The sequence below is a fragment of the Myotis myotis genome, unplaced genomic scaffold (assembly GCF_014108235.1).
Source record: "Myotis myotis isolate mMyoMyo1 unplaced genomic scaffold, mMyoMyo1.p scaffold_m19_p_7, whole genome shotgun sequence".
NCBI classification, from domain to species: Eukaryota; Metazoa; Chordata; class Mammalia; order Chiroptera; family Vespertilionidae; genus Myotis; species Myotis myotis.
The window spans coordinates 87485169-87500927 of NW_023416379.1; the positions used below are offsets into that span (position 1 = coordinate 87485169).

At 51.9% G+C, this 15759-nt stretch overlaps 1 protein-coding gene across 1 annotated transcript; it reads left to right on the top strand.

Annotated features, from left to right (window-relative positions):
• Positions 1–1421: 1421 nt before the first annotated feature.
• LOC118660621 (natural cytotoxicity triggering receptor 2-like) lies at positions 1422–10469 on the top strand. The gene is made up of 6 exons (XM_036318261.1): positions 1422–1608; positions 1804–2130; positions 3432–3531; positions 4754–4866; positions 5586–5689; positions 9190–10469. The coding sequence occupies exons 1-6, from the start codon at positions 1551–1553 to the stop codon at positions 9364–9366; spliced, it is 879 nt and encodes a 292-aa protein (XP_036174154.1). The 5' UTR covers positions 1422–1550; the 3' UTR covers positions 9367–10469.
• The last annotated feature ends 5290 nt before the right edge of the window (positions 10470–15759 follow it).

The following is a 15759-nucleotide window of genomic DNA, read 5'->3' on the forward strand; positions in this document are numbered from 1 at the left end:
ACTGCCCTCCTCTGTTGGCCAATTTGGTTCTGATTGGTCGGTTTCTATCTCTGCCTGCCTGATCGCCCCTAACTGCCCTCCCCTGCAGGTATAATGGGTACCTGGGGAAGGTGTGTGCTATTACTGGCTAGTGGGTCAAGGGTTAAACAGTTGGTGAGGAGATCAGGCTGGCAGGGGAGAGCAGTTGGGGGCTTCCCCTTATCCTGCTAGTGTTCCTGGCCTCTGTTGAGGGCAGAGGGGAGGGGAAGAACAAGTCAGCGTCAAAAGCTCTGCTTCTAAGGCAGCCATTGGCTCCTCACAGTTCACCCAGATTTGGTTCTAATTGGTCAGTTTCTATGCAGTCAGCGTCTCTGGGCCTATCAACGGGGCCTGATCAGAAAGGCAGGGCTGATTAGCAGCCCCAGTGGAGGCCTTGAGAAAAATGGAGGTGCAGCTGCTGGCCCTGCTGAGAGAGAAAGAGAGAGGCAAGTGCTGATCAACAGCTGCCACACAGGCTACAGATCAGACCCTGCTTCTCTCTTCAGGCCTCTCTCCAGGCCTGATTCGCAGCCCCCTCAGCACCCAGGCTGACTGCAGGACTGACTTCTGGTTGGTCGAGCCTTCGGTTATGATGGACCTAGGGTTTTTATATATTAGGATTTTTATTTTTCAGTTCCAGTTTGCATTCTGTGTGATTTTGTGTTGCTTTCAGGTGTACATCATAGAGGTGGACAGTCACATACTTTACAAAGTGGTCCCCCAGCATGTCAGTGCCCCCTGGCACCACACCCAGTTACTACAATATTGTTGGCGAGGTGCCCTATTAGTCACAGGGATGTAACATACAAATTATGTTCTAAAAGCGCTTGGTTAGTATGGTCTTTTAGCAAATGCTTAAGGAGTGATGATAATGGCGGCTGGGAGCTGGGGACACAGAGGGCAGAGACCCCCTTTCTGCCCCCTCCTCCCCTCCTCCCTCACCCATCTCCCGGCCCCCCTGCCCCCACCCACCCACAAAGTCTGCTTTGCTGTCCCACTCTTGCCAGGGACCTGCCCTGCACCTCCTCCCCTGGAAATGACTCCCCACCTCCTCCTGCCCCTCCAGTCCCCACAGGACACCCCAATTCCCAGCAGCCTGGGCAGGAGGCCTCTGAGCACTGGGGACTCCAGAGGACCCCCTGCCTCCATCACTCACCCTCAGCCCTGCTTTTCTTGGTGGCGAGGAGAAAGGTGAGGCGGAGAAGGAAGTGGTGGGACAGAGAGTACTAGGGAGGAGGAATGGCTTCTTATTTCACCATCGTTTCCTCTGGGGTTTTCACCCATTTCCCCACGCCCGTGGGAGGGAGCAGCGGGCAGGCTTGGCCCAGAGAGCCCCATCCTGGCCCAGAGGCAGTGGGACAGGGGCAGGTCCTCCGTAGGCTTAGGCCTCCCCTCTTCTCGGCCCTCCTCCCCGCTGCAGTCTTTGCCTTCCTCAGCTCTTCTTCCCAGACAGGCTGGGTGGCTGCTGACCCCGCCAGCTCTGGCACCCTCTCCTCAGGGCGGCCGCTGCCACCCAGCTCAGACAGAAGGCCATGGCCTGGGAGGCCGCGCACCTGCTGCCCCTTGTCCTGCTGGTGCTCCTGGCCTCAGGTGAGGGCAGAGGTGAGGGAAGGGGAGGAGGGATGCTAGTGAGGTGGCCTGAGGGGCGTGGGGAGGAGGGTAGAGGCTGGAGGGGGGGCGGGGAATGGGGGGCACTGAGTGTAGCAGAGAGGACTTCCTGAGGAGGGGGCCCCTCTCAGCTCTGAGGCAGGCAAGGGGCTCCCTGACCTGAGGGTTTATTCTCAGGCTCCTGGGAACAGCAGCCACTGCTGCTGCGGATACTGGAAGGGGAAGAAGTCTCCATAAGGTGCAATTATCCAGGCCAGCAAGGTTGGAAGACGAAAACCTGGTGCAAAGTAATATCAGCAGGAACTTGTACCTTATTAGTCACCAGTCCCAGTCTTGGCCGGGGGCCTGGAAACCCACGATATGTCATCAGAAATTACCCCCGACAGGGGTACTTCACCGTCACCATGACTGCGCTGAGAGAGGACTCGGGCTTGTATTGGTGTGGATTCTATGAATTTTCCAAGGTCGACATTCTCAGGACCATCCGTCTGGCGGTCTCTCGGGGTGAGTCCTTCCTTCTGTGTGTGCTTCTCAGGGTCCCTGAACCACAGGAAGCTGATGCTGGAAAGGACCTAGTCAGGTCCCCCAGCCCTCGTGGCTGAACCCCGGGCCCTTCCCTAGGTCGCTGCTGGTTACAGGCAGAACCAGCGCCAGAACTCAGACTGCCATCTTAGATCGGTTCTCCCTTCCCCAGCGCACACACTTTTCTGAACACTTGTTGTTGCTCACAGGGCTCCCTGCTGACTCCTACCCATCACCGAGCTGCCTCAGGCTTGGGCAAGCCTGGCTTATGGGTCCATTCCGGGCACCCCTCCCCCTGACCCTAATCCCACCTTCTCTTCAAGGGCTGTGCTTGAGGCGGGTCACAGGTCACTGTGTGGGCTCAGGGAATGCGGACAGGCAGGGGACAGCCACAGTGAGCAGACGTGGGATTTGGGGTGAGGCTGGCAGCTGCAGGGGCCAAGGGCTCAGAGGGCCTGGATCCCACCCTGCACTCGCCCCTGATACTTGAGTGATCTTCAGCCTCAGCTTGGGAAGCTTGAGGCTCCTCCTAACTCCGGGCCCCTCTCCCATATGCCTCCTGAAAGCTTCAGAGGTGCAAAGGCCCCCTACATTTCCCGGTGATGGTCAAGGGTTAAACAGAACCTTCGAGACCCCCGCCTGGCTGCTGAGCCTGCCCCGCTGTTCGGTCAACTGGGGGCCTGGCACACACAGCAGCTGCTCGGTCATTCTCGGCCCCGGCCTGGGCTCATTGCCCACTGCATGTCGGGCACGGGGCTACGCCCTGGAAGGGGATTGGAACCCTGAGACATATAAATAAAAGGCTATGATGCAGGGTGTGGGTGGCGTAATGGAGGCCTGTAGGATGGAGGCCCAGAGGAGGGAGGGGCCAGGTTGCTGGTGAGGCCAGGAGTATGGACTTGCCTGCAGGACTTCCCAGAGGAGGTGGCACTACAGGGGCCTGTTTGGATGAGCAGGAATTTATCCAGGGGAGGGAAAAGTGTTTGGAGGGGAGGAGGGCGGTATTGCAGGTTGAACATGCATGACACGCTAAAAAACAATGGAAACAGAGGAGACCGTAGAATACAGCCAGCATACAAGCGACAGCATGACGTCTCCTCTACAGCCGCTTCCCTGAGGGCATTGCCCGCCTCCATGCCTTCGCAGGGCATGCGGTGCTTCTCAGGCCTCGCTTGGTCCAGGCCATGCGTGGGATCCTCCCGCCCAGGGCTGGGCTGGAAGGCTGAACCCTGGAGTGTGGGGCAAACAGAGAGGAGTGCTCCCCTCACTGTAGTCTCTCACAGCTCCAACCCCGTCCACCGCCAGGACCACCAGGACCACCGGGACCACCAGGACCACCAGGACCACAGCCGGGACCTTAGCCATCAGCCCTGTCATTGACAGGTACTGCCCCCCCTTCCTGTCCTCTTACACCTCCGTTGCCTCCCATCCATTGCCAGCCGTGCCAGATACCTCCAACTACACATTGCCATGGACAGCTGGCTCTCAGGGGGATTAAATGGGACCCTTTTCAGGTCACTTTACCTCTTTGAGCCTCAGTTTTCTCATCTGCAAAATGCAGTCAGTAACCTTCCCACCATACGACAGGGTTTGCTGCCTTTGCTACTATTAATATTTGGGGCCAGACAATTCTTTGTTGGGAGGGGCTGTCCTGTGCATCCCTGGCCTCTACCCACTAGCCCATAATAGCACACACCTCCCCCAGGTACCCATTGTACCTAGTACCCAGGCAACCGAAAATGTCTCCAGACATTGGCAAGTTAGCCTCTGGGGTCACAAAGGACCCAGTGCCTGGCCGGCTCCTTTTCCCTTTTCCCTGCTCCAGCCCGTCTCCTCCTTTCAAGGGAGCCACAGGGTCCAGGCAAAGGCTCATCGCAGTGACCACAGCCCATGGCCTGACTCCTCTACCTCTGTCGCATGGTTCCCAGGCATCCGCCCCCCCCCCCCCCACCGCACTGCGACTGGCCTGAGGGCTGGTTTTCTTCCCACCTCTGTCAGCCCACCCTCTCTCCACCCTCTGTCATGCAAATCCTGAGCCCCTGCGAACTCCAGTTTCTTCTCCAAGGCATTGCACCAGAAACTAAGGGTGCTGGTCAGTGCAGCTGAGTGGTCGGTGTCCCCAGAGCTGCTGCCTCGCCCCACGACACCTGACACGCCAGGCACCTTCGCTGGGAGCCTGCTGTGTTGTGAGAAAGTCTATCTTTTCTTCCTCTGAAGACAGGGCCTATGAGAATGCGTTTATTGTGTACAGAGGTCTTTGTCAAAGGACACCCATATTCTCCGAGAGCTGACTGCATCTCTCAGCCAAGGGCTGAGGGTGAGGGGCTGGGACCAAGAGCAGTTGAGAGAAGATGCCGGAGAGGTGAGCACAGATCCCAAGACAGGGGCCCCGAAGGCCAGATAGGGGACAGCACGCAGTCAGAGCAAACCTGCTTACAGAGGAGGAAGGAAACACGCCCAGAGGCGGACGAGGCAGAGACCTTGGCCTGGGGCTGTCTCCTGGCCAGCTCAGCAGGAGCGTCCAGACCACAGGCTTGGGGAGGGATGAGTTCCCCGCAGCAGCCTGGCTCCTTTTTGCCTCACCTGGCTGGTCCTTGTTCCCAAGCCCCCCAGGCCACAGCAATGTCATCCTCAGCGTGATGGTGGTGCTCCTGCTGCTGGTGGTGCTGGCCCTCCTGGTGATCCTGTACTTCTGGCAACGGCGACGAGCCAGGGCAGGTAAACCCGCTGGGGCTGAGCACACCGCCCAGTGCTTGCCCGCGAGCCGGGAGACAGGCTCATGCCCCGTTACCAACGAGGTAACAGGCTGAGAGGCCAGCGCCAACTTGCCTACCGCTGGGTATTCTAGTGTCCATTTGAGACGAGATATTTTATCATCATTTTGTAGTTCAGGATTTTAAAACAAATTGATCTGAAGGCCTTCTGGTTTGTGGCATTGTGTTTTTCATCGTCGCTATCACATTTAAACATCGCCTTCCTAAAAGCACTTGGAGCGCTTTTTAGTCTCCAAGTTCTAAGTTTCAGCATTGAGCACGTGTAAAATCTACAGCATTTTGTGCAGGATGATTGTCCCCGTGCCCTTTGTTGATTCCTACCTTGCTTTTTGTTGGTTTGTTCAGCACATTCATGCTGTGTTTAGTAACCACATACCCAGTGATGTGTCTGTGGACCTAGAATTGATCAAGTTTACTGGTTTGATGCAAATTAGACGCAGACAGCCAATCGGACTTGCTCCCTAGTTTAGCACTAACGTCTGCTTTCTGGCACTGATCTGTGCTGGCCGCCCGGGACTTCCTGCAGGATGGCACTTCCCAGCCAAGCCCAACCTCTCCCCCGTCAGGCAGGGTCCCTTCTACCCAGCCAGGTCCTCCAGTGTCACCCGAATTGCCAGGAGAGAGGTAGAGAGAGGTCTCTCCTTTAAACCTGTTTTTTCACAGGTGAGGGCAAAGCCCATCACATCCATGGCATTTCCACCCATGAGGATGAGACTGTGCATCGGACGGATCCCCCCGCACGTCAGAGGGACTCTCAGCTTTCCTGGGTATCTCTGTTTTCATTATTGTTCTTTTTTAATTTTTATTGATCTTAGAGTGAGAGAAAGGGAGAAGGATAGAGAGATAGAAACATTGATGAAAAACATCTATCGGCTGCCTCCTGCACGCCCTCTACTGGGGATCGAGCCCACAACCCAGGCATGTGCCCTGACCAGGAATAGAACTGGTGACCTCTTGGTTCATGGGTTGACATTCAACCACTGAGCCACACCGGCTGAGCTGCTGCCACTCCTTCTCTTCCTCTTCCTCCTCCTCCTCCTCCTCCTCCTTTTTTTTCTTCTTCTTCCAACTTCCTGGCTTCTGTTTACTTACAGTTTCTGGACTCACTTGTGACTGGTCATGCCCCTAATGCCTTGTCTATGCATGTTCTTTCCCCAAATTTCCCAATTCAAACTCCTCAGAGTGGGAGGGAGAAGCTGACTGACCAAGCTTCCCTCTGTGGGAGACAGCTTTTAATGCCAACTTATCTGCTGGGTCATGACGGCCAGTGGCTCAGCCACTCTGGGTCCCACCCCCGGAGACTTTGGGTTAATAGATCTGGGTGGAGACTGAGATGGCACTGCTGGCCCTCTGATTGGACTGCACTCTGTGTAGCCTTCCTTATTCTTTTCTTTTCTCTTTTCTTCTTTTATATCTATATTGTTGAGAGCATTACAGGTGTCCCCCTTTTTCCACCCATTGCCTCCCTCCACCTGTTCCCACCCTGCCCCAGGCCTTTGCCACCCTATTGCCTGTGTCCATAGTAAATCATATCTGCATGTAAATTTTTTGGTTAATCTCTCCCCACCACCCCCCTTCCCTCTGAGATTTGTCAGACTATTCCATGTTTCATGGCTCTGGTTCTATCTTATTCCTCAGTTTATTTCGTTCATTAGATTACTTGTTTCTTTTGATTTTTAGATTCAGTTGTTGACAGGTATGTAGTTATTGCGATTTTTGTTCATATTTCTTCTTCTTCCTCCTCCTCCTCTTCATCCTCCTCCTCATCTTAAAGAATACCCATTCACATTTCATGTAATACTGGTTTGTTGGTGATGAATTCCTTTAGCTTTTTCTTGTCTGTGAAGCTCTTTATCTGACCCTCAATTCTAAATGACAGCTTTGCTGGGTAGAGTAATCTTGGTTGTAAGTCCTTACTATTCATCACTTTGAATTTTTCTTGTCTGCAAAGTTTCTGTTGAGAAAGAAGCTGACAGTCATATGGGCACTCCCTTGTAGGTAACTATCTGCTTTTAGAATTCTCTCTTTGTCTTTAATCTTTACCTTTTAATTATGATGTATCTTGGTGTGGGCCTCTTTTGGGTTCCTCTTGTTTGGGACTCTCGGCGCTTCCTGGACTTGCAAGACTATTTCACCAGATAGAGGAAGTTTTTTGTCATTATTTCTTCAGATAGTTTTTCAATATCTTGCTCTCTCTCTTCTCCTTCTGGCATCCACCATAATGAGGATGTTGGTATGCTGAAGTTGTCCCAAAGGCTCCTTACACTATCTTCATATTTTTGGATTCTTTTTTCTTTTTGCTCTTCTGACTGGGTATTTCTTGCTTCCTAATATTCCAAGTCACTGATTTGATTCTCAGTGTCCTCTACTCTATTGTTGAATCCCTGTGAATTATTATTTATTTCAGTTAGTGCAGGCTTAATTTCTGACTGGTCCTTTTTCATGTTTTTTTTTTTATGTTCTCACTAAGGTTCTTGAAATTCTCATTTAGATTCTTGAAATTATCAAGTTTCTAGAAGCTCTCATTTAGATCCTTGAGCATCTTTATAACCATTGTTTTGAACTCTGTATCTAGTAGTTTGTTTGATTCCATTTCATTTAGTGTTTGTTTGTTTGTTTGTTTGTTTCTGGAGATTTATTTTGTTCTTTATTTATGAGATGTTTCTTTGTTTCTGCATTTTGGCAGCTTCTCTGTGTTTGTCCTATGTATTAGGTAGAGCTGCTATGTCTCCTGGAATTGGTAGAGTGGCCTTGTGTAGTAGGTGTCCTGTAGGGCCCAGTGGCTCAGTCTCCCCAGTCATCTGTGCTGGGCATTCGAGGTGCACCCCTGTGTGGGCTGTGTGCATAGTCTTGTTATAGTTGAGCCTTGACTGCTCTTGGCGTTGCTGAGAGGAATTGACTTCCAGGCCAATTGGCTGCAAAGACCCACTGTGACTACAGCAGAAGAGCTGCTGTGCAGGAGACACCCCTATGGAGCAGGACTTGCTTCAGTGGGGCTTTGGTGTTCACTGAGTCTGCCCCTTAATGTGTCACTCATGGGTGTGTAGAGTTGTAGTCTGTTGTGGTCTGAAAATGTCCACTGGGTACACTGGCTCTGGGGCCTCAGGAGGTGCAAAGTCAGCCACTGCTTGCCTTCCCCACCCCCCCACTCCCCACGGCCCCCAGGAACTACAGAGTGATCTGCAGATAGCTGCTACTTGTGTTGAGCTTGGAAGTAGCCAGGAGAGGCCAAGCTGTGAAGCAAGACAGGCTGCTGCTAGTGCCTGGTCTTGGGCCTCTTATTGATAAATATGAGGCATGCTGACACCAACTGCTGATTGTTTGAGAGATTTTAGGATAGCCTGAGCCAGGACAGGTCAATCATATGGAAAAGAAGCTGCAAACAGCTTGAGTAGGGTGGCAAATTGGATGAGGCAGGGTCTCAAGGAATCACCAGGATGGAGCAAACAGTGTAAATCAGGTTGATGGAGACTCAGATGTGGTTGCTAGTCAGCTCTGTGACCGTGGAGGTCTCAGCATAGGAACAATGAACCTTGTGAGCACCCCTATCTGGGAGAAAGCTACCCCCGAGTTCTTGCTCCAATGCCAGACAATTCAGTTTCTCTCTGTATGTCCCTGGATCCCCCCTAAGCCATTACCTGAGCACTGGAGTGCAGAGGGAGCAAGTCCAAGCAATTCATGCACTGGCCCTTTAAGAGGGACTCCAGCAGCTTCCGTATCACTCAGCCACAATCCCCACTGGTTTTTATAGCCCAAAATTAAGGAGACTTCTCCTCCCGGCACTGAAAACCTGAGCTGAAGGGTCTGGTGTGAGGCTTCTCACAAGAGGCCTCCACAGCCAAGATATCCCTCCCGATTAAAAACACGCTGGTGTCTGTTGAACCAGCCTGTTCTACACCTCCGCCCCTCCTACCAGACTCAATGTGCTTTCTTCTTTACTTCTCTAATTGTAGGACTTCCAGCACCCAGCTTTCTGGGGTTCTGAATGATGGCCGCTCTGTATTTTCGTTATAATTGTGATGTGGTTGTGGGAGGCTGCGAGTACCATGTTTACCTACATCTTGGTTCTTCACCTTCCTTATTCTAATCATGTTCAGTCAAGGTGTCCTTGCTGCCTCTGCCATTGCCAGAGTTCCTGCCGGACCCACACCCTGTCCCATACCTTGTCCCTGTCCCTATCCTCGGCACAGCTCTGGACACCCGGGGGCCCCTGACCACTCCCCGCCGTGACCCATACAGTGGACATCTGTCTGTCTTTGATCCCCAGGGCTCCGACCAGCAGCTAGGCTCCGGCAAGGACACTGGGGACATCCACTACGCCTCATTTACCCGCCTGGACCCCTTCGGCCTCGAGGACCCCATCTACATCAACACCCGCCCCGGCCTGAGGCCCACACCTGACCCATTTCTGGCTGTGGAATATGCCAGCATCGCTAAAAACTGAGCCCTGCGCCCCAGCCGACTGCCCAGGAGGAGCCCAGGATCAGCAGGCAGAAGTCACTTCGCAGTGAGCACCTGTGTGAGGCACAGGGCTGCTCTCCCAGGGACGGGCGACTTCTTGTGGCCGAGACGGTCCCAAACCATCAGGGGCCATCCCTTCCTGCAGAGGAGATGAGGAAGGGGGAGCAAAGGAAGAAAAGCCTTCTCACCCAGAGGAGAGAAGCTTTGAGTCTGAGGGCTGCGGGGCAGGCGTGGACCAAGGGGTTTCTGGATACCTGCCCACTCCCCTCTGACTGGAGAGGGTCTGGGGCACAGTGCTTCTGAGTAACCCAATCTTCACCCCCCTCTCTGGTCTCACTTCCTTCCTGACCAGGCTGTGAAATGCTAACGGTTAGGAAAGTTCCTCTGCTGGAGACTGTCCCCGTGAGAGCCCCTCCCTTAACTGTCCTCTCAGGGCCTCCAGGCCAGGCTGGAAAGTTCTATCTGCCACCCCAGCTCCTCTCCTCCTTCTTGGCCTCCTGATTCTAATCCATCCTCATGCACGGCCCTGCCAGGACAGTGCCCACTGCTCAGGGGTCCCGCTCAGCCTTGCCCTTGCCAGGCAGGGCGTGGTAGGGGAGCGTTCCTTCCTATTGTGGCCCACTTTATCAGAACTTCCCAGGGTTCCTCTGCCTTCCCCGGAAACTGCGACCCCTCTGCCCACTGCGTCTCAGGCAGACAGAGTGGTGAGTGAGGTGCCTGCTTTCCCGAAGTCCACGCCCACAGGGCCTCTGGAGACAGGCCCTGAAGGGGAACCCTGAGCCCCGGAACTCCAGGGCCTGTGGGCAGAAAGGCTGTGTCCTGCCGCATTAGCGGGAGGACGACTTGGAATCACAGATTCATCACTTCTCAAGAGTGACATTAAAGGTCATCGAATCCAACAGCCAACGGGGACCCCAGACCCCTCTGTGAGATTCAGGCGGTCTCTGCTCCCGTCTCTCCCAGGACTGGGAGCTCGCTGCCTCCTGCTCAGGTGGCTGGTTTGGGACTTTTCCATCAGTCCCTTGCTCACCTTCAGTCATGATGGGACCTCAGCCTTGCCCACAGGATGGAACCTGAGGACCAGAAAGGGAGGGAAGGGAGGGAGAGAGGGGTGGGGGCTTGAGGTCCACAGGCTGGTGTGGGAGGATGAGGTCTGTTCTTGGATGACTGTTGCTTGTGACATCACCTTCTCCCAGGTTCCCGGCCTGGAGGACACGGTCTGTCCCCAGTCTGAGGCTCCAGGGGAGTGTGATCACGCAGACCTGAAGGGCCAGGCACAGGGGTGAGGGAGTCAGGGAGCATGGCGGGTGCAAATACTCTGAGCATCACCTTGGCTCCTCGGTGCTCAGCACTGCCCTTCCCACCGAGTCCTCCTCCTGCAACCAGGTCTGACTGCGGGAGGCAGGGCCATTGCTGTACCCGACCTCACACCTGACTGGGCTTTGACAAGGTCATTGGCATTAATTACACCTCATTGACCTCTGCTCCTTCATAGTTCCGGGTTCTGGTAGCACTCTGTCTGGGTCTGTATTGCAGTCTACAAACCCATGAGGAAGCCCCCCTTCACCACCATCTCCCCGATGTGGGCTTCTTGCTGGCATTGCTCTGGCTGCAGCCTCAGTAGCCATCCAGGGGTCATGTTCCTCACAAATGAACAAAACCCAAAGGATGTGCTCAGACTAGAGCTCCTATAATTATATTCACTGGACAAGTTCTCACGGGTGCCTGCCAACTGCCAGACACTGCTCAGGATCGGGGATACAGAGAATCACTCTGGTAAGCCAGCATTTATGGAGTGCTTCTTATGGGCTGCATCCCTCCGCATGGGTTAGTGGCTTAAACATCCCTCTTAGATCAGTACTTCCCCCATTTTACAGATGGAGAAGTTGAGACACAGAGAGATTAGGTAACTTCCCAAAGTCACCCAGCTAGTCAATGGTAGATCCTGAAGTTTTAACCACAATGCTTCTAGGTCTCTGGTCCCTTAAGAATTCATTGCAGTGTGTGCGTGTTCACACACATGTACACAGTAGATAGATGAAAAAAAAATGACAATACAAAGTAATCATGGCTACAGCTGGAGGGATGTTAAAGGTGCTGGGAGGGTAGGGGGCATCATAGCTTTTTCTGATAGGTGCTTCCAGGAACCAAGAGGGGATGGAGGGGTGTGGTTGACTCAGCTGGGAGTCAAGAGGAGAGATTCCCAATGAACCAGTCGCCTCAGATAAGAGAGCTTGGGTTTCTCCTGCTCCCCTGCCCCAGGGGGAGGGCGCAACTATCTATCTACATGAGATAGGAAAAGAACATGAGACTCCTCCCTGTGGCTTACACAAAGACCATTCTAAACCCAAATGTCATTCGCCAAACAATAAAATGCTTAGACAAAAATATAAGAGTTTTTATGACTTCCGGATGCAGGGAGGCTTCTTCAGCAAGACATCACTGTGGGGGGGGGGGGGGGTGTAAGATACTTGACTAGGTCCATATGAAAAGCTTGAGTAGAGGAAGACACCAGGAATAAAAGGAAGGATGAGGCACAGACAGGGAGACGGCATTGGCAATGCATATAACTGGTACAGGGTTAGTAGCCAGAATGTATTAATCAATAAAAGGCCAAACCATTTTTAATTGGCAAGTTGTAGGTAAGAAATTCACAAACAAGAAAATTTAAAAACCAATGGCATATAAGTAATGTTTAACTTCACTAGTGTTCAAAGAAATGCAAACCTCAACTAAATACATTTGTACCTGGTATCCTGGAAAGGGGCTTCAGATATGTCTGCAATGTTTTATTTAAACTAGAGGCCCAGTGCACGGATTCATGCACAGGTGGGGTCCCTCAGCCTGGCCTGCAGGGATTGGGCTGAAACTAGCTCTCCGACATCCCCCGAGGGGCCCCAGATTGCGACAGGGTGACACCCCCCAGAATCGGGCTCTCTCCTCTCTGGTTCCGGGTGTGTCACCTGAGAACCACAGCTGCCAAGTCACTGCAGCTCAGCAGCTCCTGTGTTGAGTGTCTGCCCCTTGGTGGTCAGTGGATGTCATAGCTACTGGTTGGATGGTTGAATGGTTGGACGGTTGGTTAGGCATATATATATATATATATATATATATATATATATATATAATATATAATATATATATATGGTATTCATAGATAGATAACCTAACATTTTCTAATTTTGAGAATCCGTAATAATAATCACGGAGCCGTGACCAGTGTGGCTCAGTTGGTTGGGCATGGTCCCATGCACCAAAAGGATGCCAGTTGGATTCTTGGTCAGGGCACGTGCAGAGGTGGCAGACTTGATCTCTGGTAAGGACATGCAGGTGGCAGCCAAATGATGTTCTACTCTCGCATTGATGTTTCTCTCTTACTCTCCCTCTCCCTTCCTTCCTCTCTCTCTAAAAATCAATAAACTATTTTTAAAAAAATCTAACTCTATATATGAATTTAAGCATTTCAAATGGCTCCCCCCCCCTAAATATGCATATAAAAACACTAGGTTTCTATCCCTTAGAGATTTATGTAACATACGGGACCAACAGAAGAAGACTAACACATGGCATTATATACAAATTTTGCTGTCACATGAGTATGCTTTACTGTAAACTTCCATCGGGCGGAAACCAGCTGTCCAATGCCGCCTGCTGCTCCTGCCTGCCACTTCCACTCATCCCAGCCCTGCTGCAACTGCCCTCAGTCCCAATCAGGAGAGGCTTGTGCTGCCACAGTGGCGCTCGCCAGCCATGAGCCCTACCTCTGGTGCCTATCAGTTAGCTGAGTGGCACTCCCACTATGGGAGTGAACTGACCACCAGGGGGCAGACGCTCAACACAGGAGCTGCCCCCTGGTGGTCAGTGCACATCATAGCGACTGGTCGACTGGTCATTTGGTCGTTCAGTCATTTGGTCACTTAGGCTTTTATATATGGAGATAGAGATAGGAGGCTGATTAAATATATTAGGCAATATCCACACTAAGAAATATTATGTAGACATTACAAAAGTGAAATAAAACCAATTCTGTTGAAATGGAAAGATGACCCAGATATATTACATGAAAAAAATGCAAGTCACAAAATAATATATCTAGTGTGAGCTTGTTTGTGTTTGTGTCTCTGTGTGTGACCATAGAAAAAAGACTAAATGAACATACAGCAAAACAGTACTAGCAATTATCTCTGGGGAAGAAATTTCACTCAGAGAAATTGTTGATAGGACTGGCTCTGAAGCCAGAATACTCAGATCTAAATCTAACTTCCACCTTGCACTAGCTATTTGATCCTGGGCAAGGGATTTCATTTCTCTGGATCTTAGTCACAATATTACCTAATACATATGATGTAACACATTTAAAGTGTGTAAGATGAGGTCTAGCACATAGTAAGCACTCAATAAATGCTCATGTGTTTTAAGTGGTTGCCTTATGGACAACTTTCACCTTCTAAGAGTAAATTTTTATATATTTTTCACGTAAAAATGAATTCAATGTAGTTTTTAAAAGATTTTTAAAATGCTGAACACATTTAACATAGTTATTCTTGCCATAGACATCCTCTCCCTCTCGGGGTGCCTCCCCTCAGTGTGGCAGGTGATTGACTGCCTGTGGCTTGAAGGTAGAGTGTCAGCTGCCGAATGACTGCTGGTGACCTTGATGTATGCCATCTACTTAATGAAGCGCTGGTAGAGCTTGATATCTACAATGCCAACACTAGGTCTGTAAAAACTGTCTAATGTTTCTAAATGGTAATTTTTAAGTCTCTACTTAAAAATTTTTGGGAAATTGATCCAATCTTGAAGCCAATGATTTGTCTCTAGAACTATTCTTGCTTTCTACTCCAATCCGGGCAGAAGTGGTGACCCCCGCACTCCTGCTGACGTCTCGGAAACTTAATTTTAAAAGGGTTTTGTGGTCAGAGGCTGTTCGGAAGGGCGGCCCTGACGCACATTGGCCTCAGGATTCACTTCCTGGTGGATGGGGTGCCGGGAAGGGACTGGTGACATCACTCAGGCACGGGCATTGTGGGGAAACAGTGCCACCATGTGGGGTCCACATGGTGCTGGCGGGAACCAGCCTCTCCCTGGAGAAACTTGTTTTCTTTCTCCTCAGAAAGGCTGCGATTCTCTAATGACCCTCTTTCACTTTTAAGACACTGTACTCCCAGCCATGGCAAGAACAATCTTCAGGATGCAACCTCTGGAGTCAGAGCCGGGGTCCCCAGTTCCACCCTGGTGGGCATCCTGACTCCTCAGCTCACGCTCAGACTAGATGCCCAAATGTGCCTTTTTGGCCGAGGTGGCCAGGTATGTGCCAGACTCTCTGACGATGCATTTGAGGGCTTCACTTTACTTCCTAAAACCTACGGTATTGACTTCCGAGGATCCAGCTGCTACAGATTTACAATCACAGCACCGCTGCCAGGGCCAATGACAAGAGGAGGTGCCTCTCCTGTTTGTTGGCCTCTCCAGGACCCTGCGTGGTGCCTGGGCATGGTGAGTGTTTGGCAAAGATGTGTGGAATAAGTGAATGTGTCCCTGGGAAGAGTGCTCCGGACTGTCCGTTCTTCTAGAAGAGTAGAATGAACACCAAAAAGGAGAGGGTATGGGAGGCCAGGTCCCCTTCTGGGAGCAGGTGCACACACAGAAGGGTCCAAGTGTCCATCAGTTTTGACCGGGTCTTTACAGAGCACGGGCAGGACAGAGAGCAGCAGGGGGTGGTGATGCCTAAAGACAGGGAGCTGCTAACACCCAGACCTGGAAGAACAGGGAGAGAGCAGTGTCGCTGAAGCTGTGGAAAACGGGCACCTGCAGGAGCTGTGGCTCCAGAGGAGCAGTCCTGTCTGAACTCGCCAATCTCCCCCTCTGCTTAGACCGAGCAGTAAGCCAATGGGCAGGGAGCCTGGGTCATGGGGTCCAGAGGAGAGTCTCCGGGGAGCAGAGCAGGACTGAGCAGGCAGAGCATGGGTCGGGGGTAGGCCAGGAGTTGAGGATGAGGAGCACAGTGTCAAGAATGCCCCAGGCAGCAGGAAAGCCAAGGAGAGGAGGGCTGGAAGGAGGCCATGGATAACTTCTAGGGGTCAGACTCAAAGGAGCAGGTGAAGAGTGTGAATAGCAAAACATGGTACCCGGCAATGAAAGCGCAGCAATGGAGGGGGACTCCAAGACAAGCGAGGTGTCTTCAGAGCAGGTGAGACTGTGCCCGTGTGAATATGGGGGAAAGGTGCTGGGGGGTGTTGTTGGAGAGGATGAGAGAAGCTGTAAGTGAGAAAGCAGGTTCTTAGGGACGAGGGAGAGAGAGAGAGAGAGAGAGAGAGAGAGAGAGAGAGAGAGAGAGAGAGAGAGAGAGGCCATTTTGGAAAAGGAAATGAAATTT

Excerpts from the sequence above, each read along its gene's own strand:
- LOC118660621 (XM_036318261.1), top strand. The coding sequence starts at position 1,551 with ATGGCCTGGGAGGCCGCGCACCTGCTGCCCCTTGTCCTGCTGGTGCTC. Across the intron at positions 1,609-1,803 it reads GCTGGTGCTCCTGGCCTCAG|GCTCCTGGGAACAGCAGCCA; the intron begins GTGAGGGCAGAG and ends GTTTATTCTCAG. Across the intron at positions 5,690-9,189 it reads GGGACTCTCAGCTTTCCTGG|GGCTCCGACCAGCAGCTAGG; the intron begins GTATCTCTGTTT and ends TTTGATCCCCAG.